The 26,680-nt window shown below is 45.4% G+C and overlaps 1 protein-coding gene across 2 annotated transcripts in view; it reads left to right on the top strand.

Moving 5' to 3' along the window:
* Positions 1-572: 572 nt before the first annotated feature.
* LOC126867036 (zinc finger protein 768-like) overlaps positions 573-26,680 on the top strand; it is a 35,646-nt gene continuing 9,538 nt past the window's right edge. The window contains exons 1-2 of one of the 2 annotated variants that reach the window (XM_050621135.1): positions 573-1,971; positions 24,512-25,543. In XM_050621135.1, the coding sequence (XP_050477092.1) occupies positions 1,869-1,971; positions 24,512-25,543 (1,135 nt within the window). In that variant the 5' untranslated portion in view covers positions 573-1,868. Of the gene's footprint in view, positions 1,972-24,511; positions 25,628-26,680 lie in introns of both variants that reach the window. The other variant, XM_050621134.1, reaches the window with a different exon arrangement.

Below are 26,680 nucleotides of genomic sequence, written 5' to 3'. Positions count from 1 at the left end.
CCATCTCTTTCTGGACCGCGATGTGTCCTCTCCTCTGTGTCTCGTTCTCCTCCGGCGCGGTCACCGCCGCCGCCACCACTGCCACTGCCACCGCCGCCACCACCACCACCGCCACCGCCACCACCACTACCATCACTGCCGTCACCACCACCCTCAGTCCTGTTCGCCAGGGGCGAGCTCTGAGTTTCGCCGCCCTTGGACTCCATCGCCGATTTCTAGGCCGATCTCGTACGATCGGTACCGGGGGAAAGGTGGATTTATACCGGAGAACGAGAAAACGAACGTTCTCCGCTGGCGGTTCCGCTCAATGAGAAGAAAGTTAGTTTCATTTTGTACATTCTTTTTTTTTCTCCAACGGGAATTTTAATGAATTTCAAGTAACGCGAATAGATCGTGACGATTAAGTTCTTTCCACGCGGGATATCTGCTTACGCGAGTGGGTAATTTTCGAAAATTACTTGGAACCGGTCCTCCCCGTGGCCGTAGTTGGATCACGAGCCAGAAGGGAACCGTGATACACACCAGAACTCGGACCAATCTGTAATTGACTCACGAACAAAGTATAAATTCGCTACCATCCAATTAACGACAAAATCAAGAGAGGAACTCGTTGACCGGCAATCGTCTGCATGCGAGGCCGTTCGGAAATTTTGCCCGTCACGCTACCCCAATTTGCCCGTACCGGTTGCAAGCCACCCGGAGGACCAAAGTGGAGACCAAAGGGGACACGGAGAACAAGGGAGAGATATCTAGGGGTTCTCCCTACTCGGCTTTCTCTCTCTCTCTCTGTCTTTCCCTTTCTCTTTATCGAAGGTGGCGTGTGTATACGTGGAAGAAGGAAGAATCGTCGGGTTTAACGCGCGCGGACGGAACCGGAGCCGCGTGAATCCGCCCCTGCCGCCATCACCACTGGTTCGACGCCGGCACCTTCTCCGCTCGTCCTCTCCCGACGACGGTGTCTACCATCCCAAAGCCGAACCAGTCCAGAAATCCCCACTCCGGGAGCGCGCACCGCGGCGACGGAAGTGTGGCAACGCTGCAGCTCGCCAGTGTCTCGGTCTTGGCGAGTTACTCGGGGGGGCTCAGGCCGAGTCTACCGAGTTTGTGTCTACCGGCGCGGGTAACCCGAAAGCGAGTGTGCCGAGGATCAAAGTCGCGGGCCTCTAGCCGGCATGCGAGACCGTCTCGCTGCTTGAAGGCCGTAACCGGGAAAAACGTGATCGAAAGGGAGGACCGGTCGAGGAGGAGAGAAAAAGGGACAAAGGAAAACAGAACCGAAGAAAGGGAAAAACGAAAAGAACGAGGGAAAAGAAAAAACGAAAGAACGGAGGAAAGAGAAAAAGGAAGGAAAAATTAATAGTTGCGTTTTTTTTTCTGGCTCCTGGTACCGGGAAGTTTTTTTCACGGCCGCGACCATCGGGAAACGATCTCGTGTCACAACGGAGGGATCGCGACGTGGTAGAGAAAAAGAACGACAGAGGAGACGGAAGAAGAGAAAAGAGAGGAAAAAACGACAGGAACGAGAGCCACAGACGGGACACACGTTTCGCGCGTTTGTCGTTCGTCACGTCACATCTTGCCCGCCGTGATCACGCGAACGTGCGCGCTTCGAATCTACATTACGTTCTATACGACACCTAACCACCTACGTGCACGCGTCTGTACGTACGCGGGACGGACACGCGCGTGTATACGTGTACGTGAATATCGTCCGCATAAAAGACGTGGAAGGAGGAATAGAGGGAAAAGAAAAAAGAAAAAGATATATATTTATATATACATATATATATACACATATATATATACATTACGTGTATATATATATATACGTACACGGTGACAAAACGCGTGACGAAAAAACAGTGTAAATGGCGCTCTCCGCACAGAACCAGTCGACGTCGTACGTGAACTTATATTACTCGATCGTCCAACGTGCGGCGACACGCTACTTTAAGGAATATTACAACTCCGGTGAGTACCAGCAACCACGATCGTGTGTCATCTATGGATACTATTATTCTACGAATCGAAATCGCCGCCGCTGTCCCTCCCCCACCCTCTCTACCCCGGCCCTAAAAAAAATAATCGATCACGGTCGTTTTATTTAACTACGACCACGCATCATTCCCGTGAACGAAAAATCACACGCATCGAATCGTTTGGCCACCTGTGCGTCGTCCACGTTTTGCCAAAACTACGTCATCGCGAGCGCGCGCTGTATACGCGCGGTTTCGAATTTTCCCGCCCTCCCTCCTTCCCTCGCTCAGGCTCACTGCAACAAGCTTGCACGGTCTACACCTACACGTACCTCTACACCCGCGTACACCATCATACACGCGTTTTCCATCTCTGTCCGAACCTCGCGCCAACTCGTTGTCCTCTCCCTCCTGATCCCACCGACTCCCCCATACAATGTATACACACGCGTGCACACAGAAACATCGCGGCGTGTACACACGGGACAAAGACAGAGACTACCGTGCCGGCACCTACTAACGGATAAGTGCTCTTCCAACACCGATTAAAACACGCCGCCGGCTAGACACGTGCCCGCTTCTAAACTCGTGTGTGCTCCTATAGTAATAGTACTGCGATAGCTGAGGTCGAGAGAGAACGAACGAGAGTTAGCGCGCTGCCGAACGATCCACGTTTCCCCGGTGTGCGAAAACCGCGTCAACGTTGGTCATCTTCGTGGAGAACAGTGTTCCGAAAACGAAAATGAAAAAAGAAAAATACGAACGGTATTAGAACACGAAAGGGATGGCACAGTCGGGGGATCGTGAAGAAACCTCGGCGAACGGTACGATCTCTTCCGAAGAGAAAAGAAAAAAAAGATAAAAGGAAGAATAGAATGGAGAAACCACGGGGGGAGGGGAAATTAAAAAAAGAAAAAAAAAAGAAAGAAACGGGAGAACCGTGAAGAATCTCGGTATCCGTCGGTGTGATCGTGTCCGCTTGGACGATTTGCAAAACCCGAGAAAGGAAAAAGTGTGTGAGAGAAAGAGTGCGAGGAGAGAGGGGGAGGGGGGAAATCGGGAGGAAGAGCAAGCGAGAGGCGTAGGGAAGTTGGTAGGGAGATAGAGACGGAAAGAAAGAGACGAAACGTGTGCGAGCGAAAGAGTTAGAGATCGTGGCATAAGAGCGAGCGAGGAAGAGAGAGCGTGCTGATCCGCAAAATACGGTCTCGTTACACTATCGTCGGTGTTGGGTCATCTAATCGCCTCTGAAATTATCGTCTCGCCAGTACAGAGTGACGAAACACGCTCTCTCCGGGAGCAATCAGTTTTCGAGGGTACTGGTTTCGTGGTGCTTGGACGATCTCGAGCCGCGCGGCGCAGAGTCCTTCGGATGCTGATCGTTCTGATCGTGGTTTGTTACCGAGAGTCCGTGTTCCGTTTCGTTTTCGTGTGTCACGTTGATCGTCGCCCCCTTGGTGTATACACACACACACACACACACACACACACACACACATGCATACATACACCCACCCACACACACACATATACACGCGGACTCGTTGTCTGGTCCGACCGATCGCTACCGGGCCTGGTCAAGGTGAACATTGCTGACGGGAGGAGAGAAATTGCGCGATGATCGCGGTGCTCGTGACCGAGAGAGAACGGCCCTCGTGAGATCTCAGCCAGCGATGATCGTACGAGATTCGCGACCGTGGTGCCCGTGAGACGGTTCCGAACGTCTCATTCTACTTAAACGTTCTCTCGTGCGTTTTCTTGTGTATACGCGGTAGAGTCGCAATGTTTAACGTGATCGAATGCCGGTCGACGTCGATATGTTTGGTCGTGCGGGTGTTTGGATCGGTTCGTTTGCATCGACTGCGCGATACGTGAACGAAATCAGTGATCAGTTGTTCATCGAACGCCGCCGGTCGATCGTGTGCCAGCGAACAACGCTCGTGGAAATGGACGATCCTCGTAGTACGTTGAGAAAGAGAATTCTGTTTCATCGCGGTTGTTCGAGTGTTCTTGTCGCTGTTCGATTGAACGACGCCGACGACGAGGAAGCGCGCTCCACGTCGTTTGAATATCGTGTTGCGCTTACGCTACCTCGGGTCTCGTGTTCGCGTTAAATGTCCAACCGGGAGTTTCCAGCTTGTATTTCGTAGCGACGAACGTTTCGAAGCGAGGCATTGTACTCGGTGATCTCGTGGATCGTTTCGTCTTTGGGACATACGCGCAAAGTTTCGTACCGTCTAAAATCTGACTTTCGCGCGGAGATACTTGTTCCAGCGAGTATTAATCGTCTACTTGACTTCGCCGGTGTCGATCGTTGGACATTTAATGTTTTCGAGGAGACGAGGATAGTGCGTGGTGCATCTGACTGCAAGGAAACAACCTTCTCGAAACAATCTTCTCGATAAAACCTTCTCGATAAAACCTTCTCGTGACCGGTAATTCTCTTCGTTCGCTCCCTCCATTCGATCTATGAAGCGTCGAATTGTAATCTAGTTTCGCGAAAAAAAAAAAAATACAACGAAGAGGTAGAGAAAAAAAATACGAACGAACGAAGAGAGAGAGAGAGAGAGAGAAAGAAAAGGTGGGAGAAAGAGAGAGAGAGAGAAAGCTATCGAGCGTGGCATGAGCGAACGTTATCTCTGCTGTAGGTTTATCGCGATATTCCTCTTTGGCGTCGTCATCGAAACAGGATCATTTTCGCCGGTTGACATGACGAGGATATCGCCATCGGTTGGTGATCCCGGATCGTTATTGGACAGTATAAAGTCAATCGCGGCGAATAACACGATTGGTTCTCGTTTAGCTCCGCTAACCCGGCTCCCCGACTTGGACCAGCAGGACTACACATGATCGGTCTGTGGAACTTTGCTTATTTCAGAGGTACTTGTCCCACGTTCAACTTTTCAATCGACGCGAATATAATCCTGTTATCCTCCTTTCCCTTCTCGCGTCGTCTTCTTTTATATTCGATCGACTTTAAACCAGCTGCGCACAGTAGAAACTTATCGAACTCGCGTCTGACTTGTGCTCCCATTTGCATACAATTATTAAACGCGCGATAAAACACGCGGCCGAACGGGCTTCGTCGATGTTACGATTTGAGATCCGCGAAATTGTATAAAATTCTATTAGCTAACAATTGAAATCCATCGAATCGGAACAAGTATTCTCTGCCCCTTCCGATTTCCTGAAGACGAAAAGAAAAGAAAGAAAAAGAGAAAAAGAGAGAAAACAAATCGGTGATTCGGTATTCATCATAATTCGCGGCAACGACAATCAGAGCCGCGCGTGTATATTTGGAGAATAAACGTCAACGGGTTTATCGTGTGACTTCTGACGATAAGAGGAGCGAGCGAGCGTTGCTCCGTATCAACGGGAACGTAAGAATCGACGCTGCGTGTTTGCGTGCAGAAAATCAACGATCGCCTCTCGATGGCAGGCTGATCCAGTGTCTCGTCGTGGAACCACTTTTCTCGACTTTTCTCCCTTCATTGATTTCCCAAATCCGGCGAAATTTTGGGAACGATCGTCCGAGGCCAACCGCTTCGGCACGAATCGTTGATTTGTCTGGCAGCGGGGCGAATGGTGCCAAAAACGCGATTGTCTCTATCGTTGCTACGATCTCGTTTAACCTTGCCAGTGTTGGACTTGCAAGTAGCAGACGACCGCGAAAGAACAAACTGTTTGAAGTTGGTGCTGGTGTTGGTGTGTCTTGGTGTTTTCGTTTCGCCTAACGATTCCGATAAGCCAGCTGTTATTCAGGTACAGACGACGGATTCCGAAGTGTGGCGCGCGTTAAAAGAACGCGCGTGGATGCCGCGCGATAGAGGTGGAAAGGAAGGAAAAGGGGGTTCGATCGAACGGAATAAAGTTAGTTCGGCGTCTCGTGTACATCGCCGCCGCCGTCTTGCCGAGAGGCGACGAAACGAAACGCGGGATAGCGTGAAAGAAAAAGGTGTCGTGGAATCCTTTCTACCGTGCACAGCCTTTCACCGATGAGGACTCTTGGTATTCGTTCGAGCTATTCGAAAATTTATCACCACTGTAAATATCGCGCTTGCTCGAAAAGGGGAAAAAAGATATCGATAGACGTACGTATAAAGCTATATATGTACATGCTTCTATGAATTCGTTTTACGCGCGACTCCAAGATAAATTCGGAATCGAAGGTAGTAAAATCGAGATTCGTCGATTCCTCGTCGAAAGAGAGTCGGCGGTCCCCTCCCGCGCGCGTTTCGCACTCGCGATTCGATCGACAAAAGTATTAAAAAACAAAGCTCCTACAGGATGGAATAATAAAAGATAGGACAAAGCCGGAGGAGGGAAAAAACTAAAAAAAAAAAAAAAAAAAAAAATTCTACGCGACGTTTCGGCCGTTCGTCAATGCGTGGTGCAACAACGGAGGGCTCGCGGGGGTTGCCTCGACGAGCGTTAACGCGCTCGCGTGTATACTCCCGTCTCGTTTCTGTCTATTTTTCTGAAAACAAACATTCGATCTGACGAGCTATATAACACCGATGGAATACTAGAGAAGGACCACTCGTTTCTCGAGCACCCTTCGCGCCGCCATCGCGGAAAGTTATGTTTTTGTTGCGCTCGATTCGTGTTTTTTCGTCTCTTTTCCTTCCACGCGCGCGCACACGCTCATCGGTCCCTTCAGCCCCGCTCGATACGAAAATGGGCCGCAGGTATTCCCTCTGACACTCGATAAATAGCGAGGAATGTTTGCTCTTGCAAATGAATGTTTTCCGCGAGCCACGAGTGATTTTAACTCCTGAGTGCGCGTCCTGCCAATACGTTGTTCCCCCCGCGTCGCGTGAACGCGAGCGCTCTTTTCTCATCCCCTTCTCATGCCCGAACCGCGCTCTCGCCTACGTCAGGAATAACAGAATCGGCCTGCCTAATCTGCCAAATCCGCCAACGATTTACCATCTCTTTTTCTATCACAGTCACACGCTATCGTTCCAAGAATTTGTTGAATTAAGTTAATCGAGAAGGAACGAGGAACGTCGAATAACGTTCGATAATCGTGAATGATTCGAGTTGCGTGTTTGCAAAATTACGAATGTTTACGAATGCGCGGCGATTTTCTTCGAGACTTGGCGAACAATGGACGCATTCTGGTGCCGTTTTATCGGCTAAACTTAGACCCGACGCGCACGATCGTTCCAACGTTAAAAGGGACTTATGAATGATTCCTTGTAAATAATCGTTTCGTCCCGGGTGTTGCGAGCCTCGTTCCGTCTCGCCGCGGACGTGTATTTCTTGGCTCGACTCGACGACCAACCATCTTTCACGGGGACCGTGTTGGAATTTTCGTCCCGTTAAATCAGCAAAGACGCCCTTTGGTTAAACTTCTTCCTTTGCCACGCTCGTTTCCGCGATGCAGGTGCCGAGGGATGATCGTACTTTTCTTCGTCTCCAATTTATAATAAATATATGATGAACGATAGTAGATAGAACGTGGACGTTACTGTTCTCAAAGATGTGCGTATGTCTTCTGAAACTACGAATAAACGGCCAGTCATTTTGACAGATTCGTCAGTTCTCTTCGTAATACGCGTGTCCAATTTATCTTACAGAAGATTCATTCATCAAAAATTCTCCTCGAGTCCCCATTACGAGGGAAAAAATACGAGTTCGCAGCCTCGTTCGTCTCTTCTTAACTGTTTCGATTCGCGTGAAATTCGATACGAATAAAACAAGCAGCTTCGTTTTCCCCCTTCCAAAAATTGTTTCCCACTACATCGTTCCGTAAGATTAGAAACGAAAGGATCAATCAGCTTCTCGTTCTTACCCCATGCTCCACATATCTACTGGTATTTATGTGCGTTCTCGAGGGAATCGTTGGCATGAATGAAAACGGCTGGAAAGCAAACAAACCGATCGTTCCTCGCGATTGCAATATTTGCAGCAGGTGCAGGTGTTACGGGTGCGATTAACTCGCCCCCCTCCCCTTTGATTCTGTGTATAACCCTGTAGAACGAAAGAAGGCGCGCTATCGGCTGGTAAACGGCCATTTCTGTTTCTGCTCACGCGGCGAAAGTTCAATATGCCGAGTCGCGTGCAGCCGCGGGTATTGTTATCCGCGTACGATTAAATCAGCCGCGTTCACGGAGAATCTTAAGCGCGAGCCACGACGTGGCCGCGCAAGGACGCGACAAAATAACCGATCCTCCGACGCGCAGGAATGGAAATCAGCCTTATCCCAGCCGGCAAACAGAAGCTGTCTTCTACCTGATAACTCATTTCTATCGTGACACTGTCGTCGCGACGAGTATTGTCGCGGGAAGAGGCTAATTGAATCAACAAACTATCGTGCTTTTGCTTGCGCGTCGATGAACCTTTTTCTCAACTGCTGCGTGTATTTTTTGCAGAAACGAGATGAATACAGGAAGTGCATAACATTCATATGTATATGAATTTACACGTGTTTTTCTTTTTTTTTTTTTTTTTTTTTTTTTGAATATGTATATCTGTATAGCAATGCATTCTAACGTTTGGAAGTATGTGTACAAATCTCTCTATCGAGGTCCTATTTCAGGCGCAAATTTCTCAAAATCTGCTGTCTCGTAACGTCAAATCGCACACGTGACAGGGATTACAGATTCGATTCGATAAAGATAGAATATATTCGCAATAAAGTTCGATTTGAACTCTAACTTCAGCTTGAATTTTTTACATGGAAGATTCTCGATATATATATTAGGTATATTTTAATGTTATCTCGTTTGACAGCAGTAGCTTTGAATATTCGAATATTTAAAGCTTGCATAAATATATAATTACTTAAGAAATCATAACGTAAGAATGACAGATATATTTTGATTTGTACCACTTTACCTCTATACGCTTCAAATTGATTTTCAAATAGAAATTGAGTGACCCGTTATCTTATGTGTGTGTGTGTGTGTGTGTGTGTGTGTGTGTGTGAGTGTTCTGAAAACGTTTAAAATATCTCAATATAATTCTTTCACTCAAAGTAAATTTCTCTGAAGGTAAACTTCTTTAGTTTAGTTACTTATATCGTGGTTTTCTATATTTTAATTAGGGGATGATTATTCCATTTAATAGAATTTCCAGAGGATTAGTAGTTGATTTCGAACTACAGCGTCTTCGTTTCCCGCAAACACATCGATGAATCTTCTTTCGACTTCTAAAAGCAGTTCTTTGTTTTTCGTTCTCCTATAACGCGTCTCTCGGAATGTGATTCTGCTGCGATCAAAGACGAGAGTTAAAAGAACGACGTCGATCGTCGAGCATCGTCGATGGTTTATACGATTGCTGGTTAAATCGTGAGAAAGTTGCGATAAGAGCAAGTTAGAGTCGTCGAATTTGGTCGACGAAGCTGTGGCCCACGATAAACTGACCTTAATCTTCTCATAAAGTTTTCATGAGCGTTACACCGCGGCTACCGCGTTCTGTCCGTCGCTGCGACTTGCGAAAACAGTGTTCCTCCGAGTGTTCTTCCTCCCCTTCGCGGCGAGAAAGCGGCGGACGTCGAGAGGAATACGGGCAATATCCTCGATGCCACGCCGGACCAATAATTTGTCGGCGGATGCAGAACACGCGTCTAATATCACGCGGATCGAGTTTTCTCCTTGGTCGCAGCATCCGATATTTTTTTTTTTTATTGTACGCATATCGAGACAGCGCCTTCACTCTGAGCCCGCGAACTCGCTTTCACTCGCTCAATTAAGCGAGCGCTTTCGAGACCAGAAATATTCTAGATATTGCCCGATTTTCGCCACTGAGCTTGATTCGATGGAAATTTAAAAAATCTCCGCAAAATTATCGGATATTTTACATTTAATCGTATCAACTTTCTTTTGGGTGGATTCGAAACGATTCAACTATGAAAAAAGGCCAGCAACTGCTAAAATATATAAAACGAGTTTCTCCGTACGTCGAATAGTCGTCGTTGTGAATATTTTATATTTTAATTTTATTTAATGATGATAGCGATATTTACTGTTCAATAAATTATAGAAGTTTGTTGTTTCAATTTGTTACAAATTAGCTATTTAACGGATACTATCGTTTTTCGTACTTCTAGTAATAGTTTTAATTAGAGAAACGATTCGATTTAACAAGCTTTTTTCGAAAAAAAAAAAAGGTCTACGTCGCTTGATAAAGAAGAAACTAATTATAAGTTTCTAATTGATAACTGATAACAGGGTTTATAGATGTGGAATAATTTGAAACGTCTTTGAGTGATATAAAATTAGAGGTGTCGCAGGTTTACGTCTTTATTGGAATAAAAGAGGGAGATTTGATTAATGTAGGTAGTCTTGTCGCTTCGTACGATAGCGTGTCCCTTTCAATTCCAGATTGACTTTCAAGTGTGTTTCTGCGAATTAATTCGAATCGAAGGAAACGAGGGTAAAGCTATTCGAACAGTGGTTCAAAGTGATGCTATTGGCCGCAACGAAGTTTGCTTTCTTTACCCTGGACTTGAACTTCTCGCAGCCGTTTATTTTTTTCCAGATCGATCCGAGCGAAGCACCGTGATAAAGTCGATAAAGTTTCCGAACTGTTGGAAAGCGGTAATTGAATAATTACAAACAACGTAATGGATCGCGGTTTGTCCGGCGTTAAGAGACGCAAAATTATCCGCCAGCATTTAAACACCGGGAACGCTACGTGAAATTTCATATTAAACCGAACGAATCTCGCCCGAACAATTTTTCCGAATAATGCGTCCGTCGAAAGTTGTAACTGGTTCAAGTGGAACGCACAAGAGGGAAACGTTTAACCTTGCTGTTCAGTTTAAATCTATTTGACCCGAAATAATTTTCATTTATTCGCGGAAAAACTGGTGGAAAATCCGTTCCGACAGTTTCATCTCTTGATCTTTTTCTGGCATCTTCGCTTTGACAGGAAAAAAGAAAAAAGAAGAGAGAGAGAAACGAACGATCAGATGAAAAAGCAAACGGATCGAATGTCACGAAAATCATATTCGAGTGAAATGGATTCGAGTAAATCGGCAGTGGCACGAGTTGCTGAACAAAGAAAGCAAACTGTCTAACCATTAGTATCTGATCATTGACACCGTTCGCAACTTCCAGCAGCGTTGCCTTCGAACAACTGTTCAAACACGAGTTATACAATTCCGTTAGACACGTCGGATTATGCATTCGTCGATACCTGTCCCTATCTAAATTCTAAAACATCCCATTCGGTCCTACTTCGTACAAATCGATCGGTCAGTCACATGTCTGTCGTGGAAACGAGACGTCTACCATTCGAGTCTATCGTGTCTGTAGCAATCGCAGAAAAACATCAGTCTGCGATACCTTTATCCTTCCTATCCAGCGTTTGTAGCAAAACGACTTTCGTTTGCCGGTGAAAGAGCCTTTCGAGTCGCGATACTCGCAGTATCGGAATCCCACGCCTTCGCGAAAAATTTACCCGTCCAACACCCTCGTTCCTCTGAATATCTGTCGAAGAAATTAAGACGGCCGGACAGAGAAAAAATATATATGTAAAAAAAAATTTTGTTAGAAACGCTAAAGATGAATGAAAAAGGGAAATAAAATATTCGAGGGGAATTGCAATGGGCGGCGCGCGTCGTAACGAAGTGCAGGCAGGCGGTGTTCGGGGCATTCGAGAATCGACGGGATCGACCTGGCGACTTAAATCTGCAAGCTGCTACGGGAGGAAAAATCTTTAAAAATGCTGTCTGACGAAAAAAGCGCGCATGCGTAACCACGAGCCATTTCCTTCTTTCTCTTTCTGTCCCTGGTACTCTCTCGCTCTCTCCGTTCCACTCTCTGTTCCCCTCAGCCACGTTCTCCCTTTTCCACCCCCCCCCTTTATATGTATATACGTACGTACGTGTGTATCTCTACGTACATGTGCACGCGTGTGCTCGTCGTGTGGCGTTTTCCTTCCTCTACGTCTCTCTTTACGCGCTCCTCGCCGCCAAAACAAATCGTAAAGACGCCTTCTACCGTCGTAATCGCGCAGTCATTTCCGAAAAATCAATGACCACTCGCCGAGCACATGATTTCCTTCCTTTCGGACGGGCTACGATAATAACTGTACCCGGGGCGCCACGAAATTTCTCTGTCGGGGCATAAAATCGAATTCGAAGACACTCTCTCGTCATCCCGCCACTCTTTTTCCATCACTCGTTTACGTTTTCGTTTTCGTTCTCGTTCTCGTTCTCGTTTTTCTTCTCCTCTTCTCTTCCTTCTCTTAGCTTTCCCCGTTTTTCTCGTCTCCTCTTCCTCCTTCTCACGAGTCACCCGTCTTTCATCCCCATCTGGAAGCCCTTTGTAAAGCAACGGGACGCGGTCTCGTTCGTTTTTCTTTCTCCTTCTTTTTCCCCTTTTTCTTCTCTTTTTCGGGTTCAATGATATCGTCGAGGCGGGCGGCTGTGTCAAATGGGACGCTTCTTACATTGTGACGAGCCACTCGAGCGATTCCGGATCCCCTTGTCTTGGCGGGAAATCGAATTCGAAAATCCTCCTATCCTCACCGTTTTCGTTTCGTACACCCTCAAGAATCTGTTCTGCGGCTGCTGTGTTGCTTCTTCCATTGTACTATATGGCAATAAAATATTATCACTGACAATCGACAGTGCATTCGACGATACTTTCCAGACTCCGTATGCTCCGAACAATTGTTATCGCTTGTTCTTAGCTTGCCAATTTTCCCAACAACCTCCCGCTCTTTTTATATGCTTTTCACCACGCGTAAATAGTTTACGTTCGTAATATAGTTTGCTAAATCGAACCAAGATTCATTTTGTCTCCGATCGGCAATTATCGCGCTTTAGCCTTCAGCATTCAATGAACTTGGCAGGCTGACAACGTAACTGTACCATAGACGGAAAGGGCATCGGGCACGTCCAATCTGCGGGTTGCAGGTGTAGCTTTCGTCAAGATCGATGTAATTATATCGCGAATTATTCATAAGCCGATTGTTCTCTCGGTGTACAAAAGTTTGGTTAAAGTGATAAGTAACTGCCTCATTGCCATTGATAAATCAATTTACAATGGATATTTGTAATTTGCGAACGAGTAATCTATCGTCTCTTCAAACTGTCGAAACCACTGATCCATGATTATTTAAACACCTGTAATAACATACATACTCGTGACTGTATTATATAAAATATTTAAAAATGTCCGCAATGCTAATGTATAAATAACACTAATGACGTGCTTGATCGTGTCCAAGGAAAGACGTGACAGTTCTTTTTTTTTTTTTTTTTTTTTTTGAGCAAGGACGTTATTAAATTCGAAGGGAAATGATTTTTCAGCGAAAAAGCAAAGGAAGGAAGGAAGGAAGGAAAGTTGAAACCTCGAATTACAATAAAGGACCGTTCCCGTCGGGAAGGAAAGGAACGAACGAACGAAACAATAGAGGCAACGTCTTCTCTTTCGAAAAAAAAGATGCAGATTAAGAATTCATATTCCCTGAATACGGAGGAAATCTTTGAACGCGTCTCTCGCGTAATTAGCCATTCCGTTTCTTTCCTAGAGATTCCTCCGCGAACCGCGCGATTCCGTTGACACAAGTGTCGAGCCAAGTGTTCCTTCCGGTTGTTCGTTGGACAAAGCGCGAGTAGAACGAGCACGATCGAAAGATCTGTAAAAAGATCCGCAAGAAACAACAGAGTTCGACGAACTAGAAAATTCTGGCCCTTTCCTTTGCTTCTTTCTCTTGCTTCGCTGCGAGACACTATCTCGCGATCGAACTGTGCCAATTCCGCTGCCACGCGTATAAAAGTTTATCGAAAATTCAGGAAATGATCTTGAGAAAGAAAGTCTCTTACGGAGGATAGGTGTTCCGAGATGAATAGGTTTAGGCTGATTGTCGGTACGGACGATGCACGTTGTGACGATTTTCTAACAGTTAGGCGATACAATTTGACGTCTCACGACTGATACAGATCGCAAAGGGATTGGACATTGTTGCGATTTCGCAACGGTGACACGATACAATTGGCAGCTTTATATTTTTAATAGCGTAAAATTGTATACTCGTTCGTATCGAGCTTTGCATTCTCTGCGACATTGCAACGAATGTGTAGAATTCGACGGATCTATATTTTTAATAGCAAATAGAACAAAAGTTGTAGGAAATATAGAAATGGTAGATGTATGAAGTACCGGTACACACAAACTGTATACAACGATCTTCTAATTATCCTAAGTAATATATTTCTAATATTACGACGCACAGAAATGTGTAATGCCACCCTAAACAAGATTACGAGCATCGAAGAAAAGCGTTCTGCGAAGAATAACAGTGGGTTGAGCGTTGTGTAGACGACGAAGAATAAATTTCGTTTGAAATAAGTATTTTCGAAACTTCGTTGCGGCGAAGTGCACTTTGGCGACAGGAACGCGCGGAAATCTTCCTGGATGAACGATTAAGCGTAGAAGAGAGGATGGATGAGAGGAAAAACCTTATTGTCGCCGCGGTCGACTCGGCGATAAGCCGACAACCGCGTATCATGCGTGAGTGCGAGTATCCTCGATAGCTCGTCTTATCGGCTCAGTATTTTCCATGAAGAGTTTCGAGAACGAACTTCGAACCAGTGAAAAATTACAATTAAACGGTATTGTTTGGTTTTGCGTTTTATGGAAAATTCGCTCGATGTTTGGTGAAATTCGCCGTGAAAGTATGTAGATGTTTTGAATCGCAAGGAGTACGAGAAAGAAAAGTGTTGTTCACGCTTCTAAGACGGAATTTTTTATCGTGAATTCATAGCAATTCGTCGTGTGTGCTGAACAGCTCGCCTCGTTTCACTGTCCAATTCATCTTGTTAACCGCACCGCTACGAGCGTCTATTCGCCGAAAGATTGTGGCTAACTGCGGCACGACCTTTGCGTTGCCGCGAAAAATACCGTCGACCTCTAAATCGACTATTCTCGGGGCCGTCGTTTTATATTTTTTTTTCCCTCTGCTGATTTTATTTGTCGCTGTTGCCCCTATTTCGGTGTCGCTTCATTAGCGGTGATTTCGAATTTATAAGGCGGGCATCGGAACGAATCGTCGCTCGATAATTCAATGATCGTTAACAGACTGGAAAAACTGTGCCGAATTTGTGTCGAATCGTTGGTACAGCGTATTGACACGGGGATTCGATTAAAAGGCTGATTAAAACAAAAAGAGTAGGGAAAAAAGGGGGGGCGGAAAAGGGAGGGACAAGGAAGAGAACGGTCGGGAAAAAGGACAGATTCCCTGACTCTCCTGTCTGTTCGGTCTGGATGCGGGCGCAATTTGCAAAATCAATGAAACGCGGCGAAATATTAATGCGCCTCGAATGCTGCTGCGTTCCCGATCGAAATCTCGTTAAAGAATCATCCGGTTTACGTTGGCCGTTCGCATAGAAGAATCGGTTAATACCGCCGATTTCCCACGTAAAAACTGAACGAAATAATGGCGCGACGTAGACAAATAATCGTTTTATTTCGTTGTCATCGTGGCTGGCTGCGCGCGTTCAGACCCTTCTTTTCTCACTGTAGACAAGCTATTGACTCCCGATGCGCAAACAGGCCGCGATCAACACCATCTGAAAATTTAATTGAACGAGAAAGAACCGTCCCACGGGACGTTTTAAGTTAACCCTGTCTCGGGCGATTCGATGCCGCCGGGGTTGACTTATTTCGAGAGATGCTTCAAGAAAATGGAGAGACGAGAGAAGTCTGTATCGAGCGATCGATCTTCTATGGTTTTTCCAAAAATATTATTTCACATCTCGCTGCAGTCTTCAGGAATATGTTATACACGTTTTAACATTATATACAGAAGGTAACGCGAATCGGTCGTCACGATACTTAACATCGATAAAATTTTCGTTCCAAGTATCCTTTTGTTAAACTAGCGGCTTAAAATATGTCGTACCGCGTATGATTCTAGTTTTCGTAGAACTAGCTATGACTAACAAGGAGATGGCAAGAACTGCGAAATCTCGAATGGCTCGAGCGTACATTCGATGCTGTAGGTTGACGGTGAAACAGTGCCGAATGGATCAGAGTACATGGCCCTTTGTTTTCAAGGAAATTTATCAATTTTTTTCCATGTCTTTATAAATTCTCGTAACATCGGTATTATGTTTTTCTTGATAATAAATCTTCGCAATTTATTTTGATGAATTTTAAATTACCATTTCTCCATATCTTTACACTTTTGCGGTTGGAAATTGTAGCAGAAACACTTGAAACATAGAAAAAACTGCCTCACCACGAGCACAATTTCTCGATTAATTCTTCGAAAACAAAGAGCCACGCACTGAAATCTTTTCCAGATTGCTCTACCATCGATCTAAACCATCAAATTCATATTACAGCCAACTGATTCAAGATTTCGCAGTTCTTGTCGTCTCCTTTATGAAGTTCGATCGAGACGAACGAACATATCGAGAGAATGATAAGACAATAAATGACGATAGGAATTCTTACGAAAGATAACGAAATGGCCTATTTTACTCCAATAGTCCAACTGTTAATAACGTACAAAAATTTAATAACTTACATTCGCTCGAATCGACTCGACTGAAACGCGAATAGCGAAGCTCAACGAGAAAGCGGGAATTAACTAAACAGAGCAATCGTCGCGACTTATTTACATGCGTAAACGTCGATCGAGAAGCGCGGAGGAAACAGTGGGTTCTTTACGATGGAACCGTCAACGGAGTCCTCCAATAACGCGACGTAATGGTGTGTTACCGGGCTTTCCTCGACAATAAAGTTGCGGAGCCGCCTCGTGTTTTGTCTACGCCTCGTACGCAGCGAACAGACGAGAGCTTTTTCTCCAGAGCTCCGGGTAACTCTAACGACCGATTCAATCGCTTTACGTTCCTCGTTCCAGGAACGAGCGCGCGCGCGAGCGTTCCCTTCGCGCGAGCCACACCGAAAAAAAGAAGTGGAACGCATTTCGCCATGAATAACGACGTAGCGGAACTTTCACTCGCCGTGATAATGCCTGGCTTGGCTGCCTTCGTGGATCAACCATCGATACATCTCGTGATCCGCCTTGTCGACGATCATTAGCATACGCGAGCCTTGCCACGCCGTTTGTATCGTATTGTAAAACTCAATCGTAAACGTGTTCCTCGAGACGTGTCCCTTGTTCCTTTCGATGGTTCACCCGTCATCGTTTAACATGTGTATTAACCTTGGAACATCTTGTAGGAAGGGGAGAGACCTGTTCGAATCTATTAGTTCCAAACGATTCCTTTTTATCCGGAAAATCTTCAACTCTTTGAAAGGAACTCCGGTATCGATATTAGAGGCAAATAGTTGCGTACGTATATAAGTTAAACTGCCAGAGATTTTAATACACTATCGTTGCGTGTGTATCTCGTTGCGAGGACGACAATAGCGAAACGACAGACTGAGATAAGTTGCAGTTGGGATCAGTCGATCGAAAGAAAGCTGAAAGATAAGCGTACGAATGTTATAGAACACGCTTCCTTTCGAGGTTTGTAAGAAATATTTGAACGTTTCTTTTCCCAAAATGTACTATTCAAACTCTGCTAGATTAGTATATACGGATTTGTTAGAGTTTGCAAAATATTTGTTGAAAGTACGATACGACGAACCGATGTAGCTTGCAGAGCCGGCGCTCGTTCCGATCTTCCGTATGTGATTCTATTATTCTGAAGAATTCACAGACGGGCCGCGGTTTCGAAGAAAAGATTTATAATGATCGTTGCGCAACTATGAAAGTTTCTTTTCCACGATTTTCACGGAACTTACGACACCAGTGACATTCCCCATCGCGACTCGATATTTACGAGGATCGATGCCAGCATGGCAGTCCGGTTTGATATTTATTTATACGAGGATCTAGAGCGGGGGTCTTCTAATTTATCGGCGAAACAGCCGAAGCCAGGCCATATTTTTATCGCGGACGTTTAATTTCGTAGAAATTCCTTCGCCGGCAAACCGGTTGCACGCCAAAACGTCATTCAGAGACCGCGAGACCGGTCCTAGGGCGTGGGGGATTCCCCAGCGTGGACGTGCGCGTTTCTTTTTGATTGTCCCTTGCAAAAAACCTCGCGATTCCGTACAACAGGTACTGTTCCTGTTTCCTGAACGTGGAACGGGAGCCGAGCGGATCAAGCAGATTCGGACCGTACCGGGTCAGACGCGCGAAGTGACAGTCGTTTACAAGCGGAAAATATTAAAGGAAACTTGGATTCGAGTTATGAGAATCCTGTTTCTCCGGATGTTAACTAAAACGAAAACGACGTCGTTCGTGTATCTAGGTACGTGGACGAGAAACGTCGTATCCTGTCGTTTGGTAATACAATTTAAGAGCTACTTATTTTTATCGCAGAACGTACTTTTACTATCCCGTGAGTTTCTCGATGAATTTTTTTATCGAACGTTCAGGGGAATGACGTGTTTTTTTTTTTTATAATCTCCGTTGATGTCCATTTCACAAATTTAAATTGTCAAAGCGTACGATTATAATCAATGAACGAAGATATATAGAATGCGTATGATACGGAAGAATGTAGAAAATATCGAAAAAGTATTTTTACTGATATTTAACGGGCGAAACAAATTGTGTGTTAATAAAAATTTGAATTTCCATAAACATGCACAATCGAGAGCGAGATTTTTGAAGCGTCGCAAATATTAGCAGACTGTTTGAGTAGTCTGGATATAACGTTATCCAGAGATAATCTAACGATATAACGCGAATCTTTCGACTAGAGAGTCGATAAAGGACTTTTTGCTCGTCGAAAAATAACAACGTTAGCTAATAGGAAAGGGGGAAACGTAGATTTTGAATCGCGTGTAAATATTTAACAGCGCACCAGGATACCCGAGCGATTAAAACAGCCTATAACAAGACGAAAGCCCAGTTAAATTATTCCCTGACGTGACGTCAAAGCATACCTCATATAGCAACAGGATGAAAGAATGTTATCCTTGCCGTGAAAGCAAAGGGTTGCTGAAGCACGACAATTGATTACCCTCAGACCGTGAAGTGGCTTCGAAATACCATCACCTGCTCGAACAATCGTTGTCTCATAATCTGTACCTTTCTTTTACATCAGCCGTCTTTCACCTCGTATATCATTCTTCGTACACGCGGCCCTCTAATCTCCAGTAATCATCGAATCTTCGTGGCAGACCGTATCCTTCGGCGTTAACGTTAATTAGTTGAAAACGTTCGGTATCAGATGGAGAGTACGACGAAGCCACGGAACACGGTTGGCCTGTCGTTTTCGTCTCGCCATTCGACGACCAGAAAAAACCGGATGAATTCGTACTTTCCGTGGTGGTCGGGGCAATTATTTTTGCGCAGTCTGATGTATCGCGTAGAAGGCGTGCTCGCGGAGAGAAAGCACGATAGATATAACCGCGAAATACCGAGAGCCTCGGATACCGGATATTGTAAACCGACCTTCACCGCGAAATCTGTATATCAACCTTCGGCAAGGCGGCCGCGGCAACTGCGTGGCGGAAGGCGCCTCGTTTAAAATTGCACGGCCCCGTTCGCCGCCAATGTCGTCGTGCTCCAACTCACCGTCACTATCTTGCTTACGGCTTATCTGAAAATTCGGGAAAAATGCCGAGCAACCTGTTTCCCGTTAGGCGAGAGACCGTTCCGCTCAATGAAGTATCGCTCGAATGGATGTTGCTAATGAGAACTGGCTGCGGATCGAGAAACGCCTCTTGCGAAACATCCGATGCCGGGGAAATATAATATAAAATCCGGCTACTGTACAAATACTGTGTCGTTAATTTTCTACCGACATGTTATTCCCCTTTGATTTTCATAATATATGTAAATGCGGTATATAGGATTCTTTAAAATAATTATCCTATGTTAGAGAATTTCTTTGGAAATGTTTGATAGTTTATGAAACGACGCGGAAGAAGTTTAGTATAAAGCCATTTAGAATTTTCTAATAATATTTCTATTATGGCACACGCGAGAGCATATAAGATTTTTCAACGCGATTATCCACTCTTACGAGTCTCTCGTAGTTTCCTGGAATCGCATGAGATATCACGACGTATGAAATGAATTATGCAAACGTGGATTCAGATAAAGAATTCAAAGTCATGGTTATCGAAGACGAATATTCTGATAAATCCACGTATATACCGTTTACCTTAAAAGACGAGCATTAAGATCGGATTAACGCTAGTAGAGATATTCGATTGGAACAGAAAATCAGCGGATTTATCGGCGTTGCCAGTTTATTGTTTCGATAGACATTTCCACCGGATAGTTTTCTTCTTCTTCTTCGTCGACTTTATTGTCCGTTATCTGAGAGTTTTATCGCGTCTAAAAACACGCGCGGTACGTCACTTCTCGATAGCCAAAAGTGTCGACGCGTTGTCGATATATTATGCATGTAAACAATTTCTTCGAAACATTAATATGTATATTTAATTGATATAATTTCCATACCATTCTGTACATTTTCCCAACGATCAATCAACTCGATCGTTCCTGAGTCATACAAATTAATTCACGAAATTATTTGTTAGTTCTCAAAATCGTTACGCTTTCCTTATTTTGTAATATATTTTACAGTCGTTTATGAAACAAAAAATTATCTGGTTGAAATAGAAAATTCGTTCAATCGTCTGGAAATATTAAATTTACATTGGCAGCAAAATCTCTTATAGATTGTAAGCTCGAAACTCTATAAAAGTATTACAAATACAAGGAATATTTTAATTATTCATGACGAACCAAGAAGGAGGTTCTGATATTTTTACTAGACACATTCTTGACATTGAACGTAGGTAATTTATAGAAAATTTGTTCATCTTTGACAAGATTGTTTGCCTGCCAAATTCAAACTTTAAAGAAACGAAATTCCATACGTGTATAGTAATCGGAGGAGTCGTTTCGAAAGTCGCACCCGAACGAAGAATGAAAAAGGAGGGAGAAGAGTCACAAATCTTTCGTTTTGCGTCCTCGCGATTCCTATTTCCGACTCGCGTCTCCTCAATGCAAATCGCGCGACTTGTTTATTGATTACGAGACACCGGTGTAAATACATAGGTATATTTATATACATGCATGCACACACGTGTATCGACTCGTGTGTATATTCGTGCAAACTCATTAACGTAATTAATGATACGGGAGACCGTTTCAGTAACAGCCGGCGGAATAAATAAGCGATAATGTTATGTAGATGCAGGCGATCAATCCTGACGTCGCGCGATAAGGAAGCGAAAAAAAGATGGAAAAGGGGTGGAAGGGAAAAAAATGAATCGTTGCTGGGCATCGTTTCTTGCCTCGCCAATCTTTCAAGTCGTCCCGTTGCAGCTCCAACTTCATCGGTACGAATCAATGATCGCGTTTACGACAATTGTTCTTTTTCTTTTCGTCTTTTCTCTCTTTTCGCTGCTTTTCTTTTCGTTCGTTTCTCGTTCGTGAAAGAAACTCGAGCGAGACTAAATGGAGACTACGTAACAGCGCGGAGGAGGACTTTATATACATATGTTTACGAGGTAAATCCGTGCGAAAATGGCGCACCGTTTGAGGTGAATATTTGATAGGATAGAGGGGATGGATTAAATCGCCGTGGCGTTTTACGGGATCGAAAACATGATTAAAAAGGTGCGAGGTATGGAAAATCAGACTCGTTCGTTTGATATAATGTTACTTGACGAATGATCCATTAAATCTGAAAACCTGATCGAATTTAACGAACGTTTCGTAACGCTTCATTTTTCTATGCCGAATTAAAACGATTCTTCGCATTGACGTGACTGAGAGAATGCATCGAAATTAAAATTTCCTTGCCAAAATATCGCTCGAACGTAGCAACGTTTTCCAGCTTTCGAGGCATTCCTCGGCGTTCAAACATAAATCAGATCGATCCTCGAGCAGCAGATTCCGTGATCGCGAGCGTACATCAGCTGCCAAGCAGCCGTATCAGAAGACATATATAACAATCGAGCGTGATGAACAGCGGCAAACTCGTTCCTTTCATTTGCGCCCAGGGAAAAAGGCATCGTTTTCAGATAGAGACGGAAAGACAGAGAAAGCATGGTTGCACGTACAATTTGGATTAATCGCTGGATCCGTGGAATCGGCCACGATTCCACGTTAATGGCCAAGTCGTCATGGATCGACGATGATACCCTTTAACGTTCGTAAAATATAATTCTCGTTACCTTTAGATACGTACACGTCCCGCGTAAAATATTTTCATTCGAAATTGAATATCGAATAAAGCTTGCAGAGTGTAGAGTGGCCTGTCGATAAGAATCTTTCCAACGTCTTTCCATATCAAATTCTATCGGGTGGCATTTCAAACGGCTCGCCCAAGTTTCACGTTCGAATTCATCTTTCCTAAAATCTCAGGCATTCGCAGCGAGGCTCGTTGAAAATTCTTGTAATACGCCGGCAGTTCGTTTCCCGCGACGTTATTGCAACAATTAGCGCTCGCGGTCTGGCTGTCCGCGCGACGTCGTATCTTTTTCCGCTGGGAGGTTCAATAACACTTGTCACCGCCGCTGAAACGTATCGTCCGGGAACGAGCAACAAAAGCCACTGGTGCTACGGCGATACGTGTGTCTTTCCTTTTGATCGCGTGGGACCAGGGGCGGACAGGGGAACGACGAAAAAAAGCGACGAAGAAAAAAAAAGTGAAGGAAAAGAAAAGACACGAATAAACGTGAGTGGAGAAAGGGAGAGGGAGAAGGAGGAGAGAGGCCGTGTACGCAAGAAAGCGTGGCTCGATATTAATAAACGGACCCGAGCAGCGAAGATAATCCGTCGATGCGTCATCCCCGACGCAAAAACAAAAGACGGGCTGAAAGAGGCGCGCGAGTAGCATCCGCGTATGGTAGAAGCGGGCGGCGTTAGCACGGCCGCGCGGATAAACGAAAGAATGGAATAAAGAGCGAGGTAATTAATCCGATAAAACGGACACACACTTTGTGTAACGTTGCATAATGCGAATTCCATAATCGCGAGATGTGCCGCGGAACCGTTGTTTTCCTCCTTGTAATGCGACTGTACGTGATAGCCGCGATTGCAGCGGACGCGTGTCGCCCGCCGCGATGCCATTTACGGGGCCACGATTATAACCTCTGCCTCGCTCTTCCTTCCACGGACAGAGCCCTTACCCCTCTTGTCCCCTCTACGATCGCTACTTTATTTTTTTTCCCCGCCGAGAAGGGATAGAAACTTAGTTTTGATCGAGAGATGATTGGACTTGAATTCGAAATTACTTTGGTAGTTCATGTACTTTGAAATTTCTTAAGAAAGATAGTAGAACGGCATGCATAGGTTGATCGAGCAGAAGTAAAGTTGGTAGAATTAGAGAGAATAAGTAGACAGAGCAGGCAAATTCTAAGCTAACCTTAGATCAACTTTATCGTTTGTTATAGCATGTATCTCTGGGAATCGTAGTCAATCACACGTATGTGACGCTATAGAATGATGTAAGAGCTGATCTAGCAATTTTCTTTCGTTTATCTACTTTTCACTAAACAGCTTCGTTCGTTCGGACGATAGATCCAGAGCTTTTCTATTTCCATACAGTTCGTTTGTCATTTCTCGTATTCCGCGTAAACTATCGATACACTCGCTCTTTTTCCCGGTGTATTCGAAAACTAGCGACGCCCACGAGGCGAGAAGGATGGAATACTCTCGTTGGCGCGAAGAAACGACGGAGAGAGATACGTACAGCGGAGACGGCAGAGTTTTTTGCGCGCACAGAAGGGTAGGGAGATTCGACATCGCAGATACAGTGGAACACTTCATAAATCATTCGCGCGGACGTGTATCCCCGCGTGCATCCGACCTGCATAACAGCCGTTGAACTTGCGAAGCTCGAACCGGACGTATCTGACCATGCGTGACCAGGAACGTGGTCGATTCGACGTGCTAGAAAGTGTGCACACACCGTCGATCTCTGATACAATGTTTCGCTTTGCTCTCTCTAAAAGTTGTTTGCCGAACACGCGGTGAAGAAACGCGAGTTTAACTGCGTACAGATCGTGGACTGATTAAATGCGACGCGATAAAGCAGGGTTGCTCGTGAACCAGGCAGTTTCTTCGCGAACAAATCGACTTGGCCGCGCGCGAAACGTCCGAACGATTCTTAATTAGAGGCAGAGGGAGGGTGTTTCCACTTTGCCGCGTACTACATATAAAGCGATCGTCTCGGGTTGAAATTTTACGAGCGTGACGAATCGAATACCACACATTCGTTGCTAGTAACCAGCCATGGCGCGTGTTAAGAATATGGCCACGCTTCCGTTACTGATCTAATATACCGGGTCGTTAACGTTGAGAAATTAATAGGATTACGCGTACACCTTTTACGTACGTCGAGCGTCTCTCCCTTTACTGCTTGGTAATTAAACGAAAGAATCTTACTAATCTCTTTGTTGTAATAATATTAGAGGTATTTTACGATCAACTGTTACAATCAAGGAACCAAAAAACGTTTAATTAGCAATCCCCTCGGAACGAACTCCCGTTAGAGAGCACAACGACAAAAGTAAAACGGACGCTTGTTACTTTTCACGAGCACGCATCGATAAAGGTTCGTTCGACTTGTCTGATTCCAGATACTGGCGCGCCCTACGTATTATACAAGGACAACATGGAGAGACCCCAGGGGCAATGGGGCCCCGGGCCGGGATCTCTCCAGGACGGGGGACTGTACCCGCAGCAACAGCAACAACAGCAACAGCAGGGCTCCTCCTCGTCCGGCAGTCCACAGCAGGCCTGTGGTCCTCCTGTCGAGGGAGAAAGCGGTCCCCCGCCTTCGTTGGCCTCTCCCGTGCCCTCACCGTACCCCTCGGCACCGCCTGAGCCTCAAGCCTTAACCCCACCTGACGACGATATACAATCGAATCAAGCCACCTCTCAGCAGCAACAACAACAACAGCAGCAGCAGCAACAACAACAACAACAGACGCAACAGCAAGTTCAGCAGCAGCAGCAGCAGCAACAACAACAAGTTCAGCAGCAACAGCAGCAACAACAACAACAGCAGACGCAACAACAGGATCACTCGCCTCAACAACAACTAACGCCTCACGAGGTGGATCGCAGTGATTGCTTCCCCGGCGCTGGAGAGTTGCAGCAATATCCACAGCACTATTTCAAGGATGCCAGGCCGCATCCGTCGCCGTCGGTACCCCCGCACATGCTCACCCCCGGTGGCTTCTCCGCGTTACACTATCTCAAGCAACCAGGCGTCATGCTGACGTCCCTCGGCCAGGGTGACGGCGGACCCAGTTTGGATGCTCACCAATACGCAAGTCCCGGGGCGCCAAACATGGCGACTGGGTTGCCGGATATCGTGCAACAGAGCGGCAAGTCCGGGAAAGGGGCGAACAGCGATCTACGTTTGTTCAAGTGTCTGACGTGCGGGAAAGATTTTAAGCAGAAGTCGACGCTGCTTCAACACGAGCGGATCCATACGGACAGTCGGCCATACGGGTGTCCAGAATGCGGGAAGCGGTTCAGGCAACAATCGCATCTAACGCAGCACCTGCGCATACACGCGAACGAGAAGCCGTATGCTTGCGTGTACTGCGAGCGTACGTTCCGGCAGCGTGCGATCCTCAACCAGCATCTGCGCATCCACTCGGGTGAGAAGCCATACCAATGTCCGGAGTGCGGAAAACACTTCCGTCAGAAGGCGATCCTGAATCAGCACGTCCGCACACACCAAGGCGAGCATTTCTCTCTGCCTCCCAGACTCCCAGAGGGCGTCCACCACACTGACCCATTCACCGGTTCTTACTGTTGCTATCACCACCGCCACCGCCGCTACCATCGTCTCATCTCTTCATCGTTCATCATCATTTATATTAATATTTATATATGCATATATATATCTATCTATATATATATATATATATATATATATATATATATATATATATATGCGTATACATGAATATGTATATATATACATATATATACATACATATATATATATATGTAACGTTACGATACTATCGCAATCATAATGTCGTCATCACCTTTATTCATTCGCCGTCATCCGTCTTTTCCATTTACCATTTTTCTTTTCTTTTCCATTCGTTCGATCGCGATTTCTCTCTTCACTAACCCGATATCACCTTCGTATGATTTTCTTCGTTCTTTTGGCGTTTTCTTTAATCCATATGGTTTCTCCGCTTAACCCTTTCTCTTTGTCTCCTTTCCTGTGTCTCGGTTCCTAGCGGACAGACGCGATCGCGTACGTTTGCTCGTTTCGCAGTTTTCCTCGTGAATTCATCGAGTAAAATCGATCGAAACATCGGCCTCGTTGCCGCCAAAGGCCAACCGAAGAATGAGAACGGTTGAGCTGGACGCGAGAGTGCTGGTGAGCTGTGAGATAGAGGAGCCTCTTCCCCCTAACAGACCAATGTATCCTCGCCTAATCTACTTTCATATATACCCTTTCTGCCCTCTGCAAGTCTCTCTCTTCATCGATTCGAATTGGCCATGGTTTAACAAAATACGGATGAAATCTGTCTAATGCCGCATCTACGTTTACGATAACGCCATCTAACCATCCCTTTGGCTAGAGCCTCCCTGCTGTTGAAACGCGTCTTCTCGCGATGGTGAAGGAGGTGGACCTAGGACTTGGTGTCCACCTTTGATCGGTCAAACGGAGCACATGGATCTCGCGCTGCTTTATTAACATTAACAACTCGATTAGAAACCGAAGAAAGGACGTTGTAGCTTGCGTGGGTTGCGATGGTGTATTCGCCGTGGCA

The sequence above is a fragment of the Bombus huntii genome, chromosome 6 (genome assembly GCF_024542735.1).
Source record: "Bombus huntii isolate Logan2020A chromosome 6, iyBomHunt1.1, whole genome shotgun sequence".
NCBI classification, from domain to species: Eukaryota; Metazoa; Arthropoda; class Insecta; order Hymenoptera; family Apidae; genus Bombus; species Bombus huntii.
This window is presented reverse-complemented; position numbering and strand designations above follow the sequence as displayed.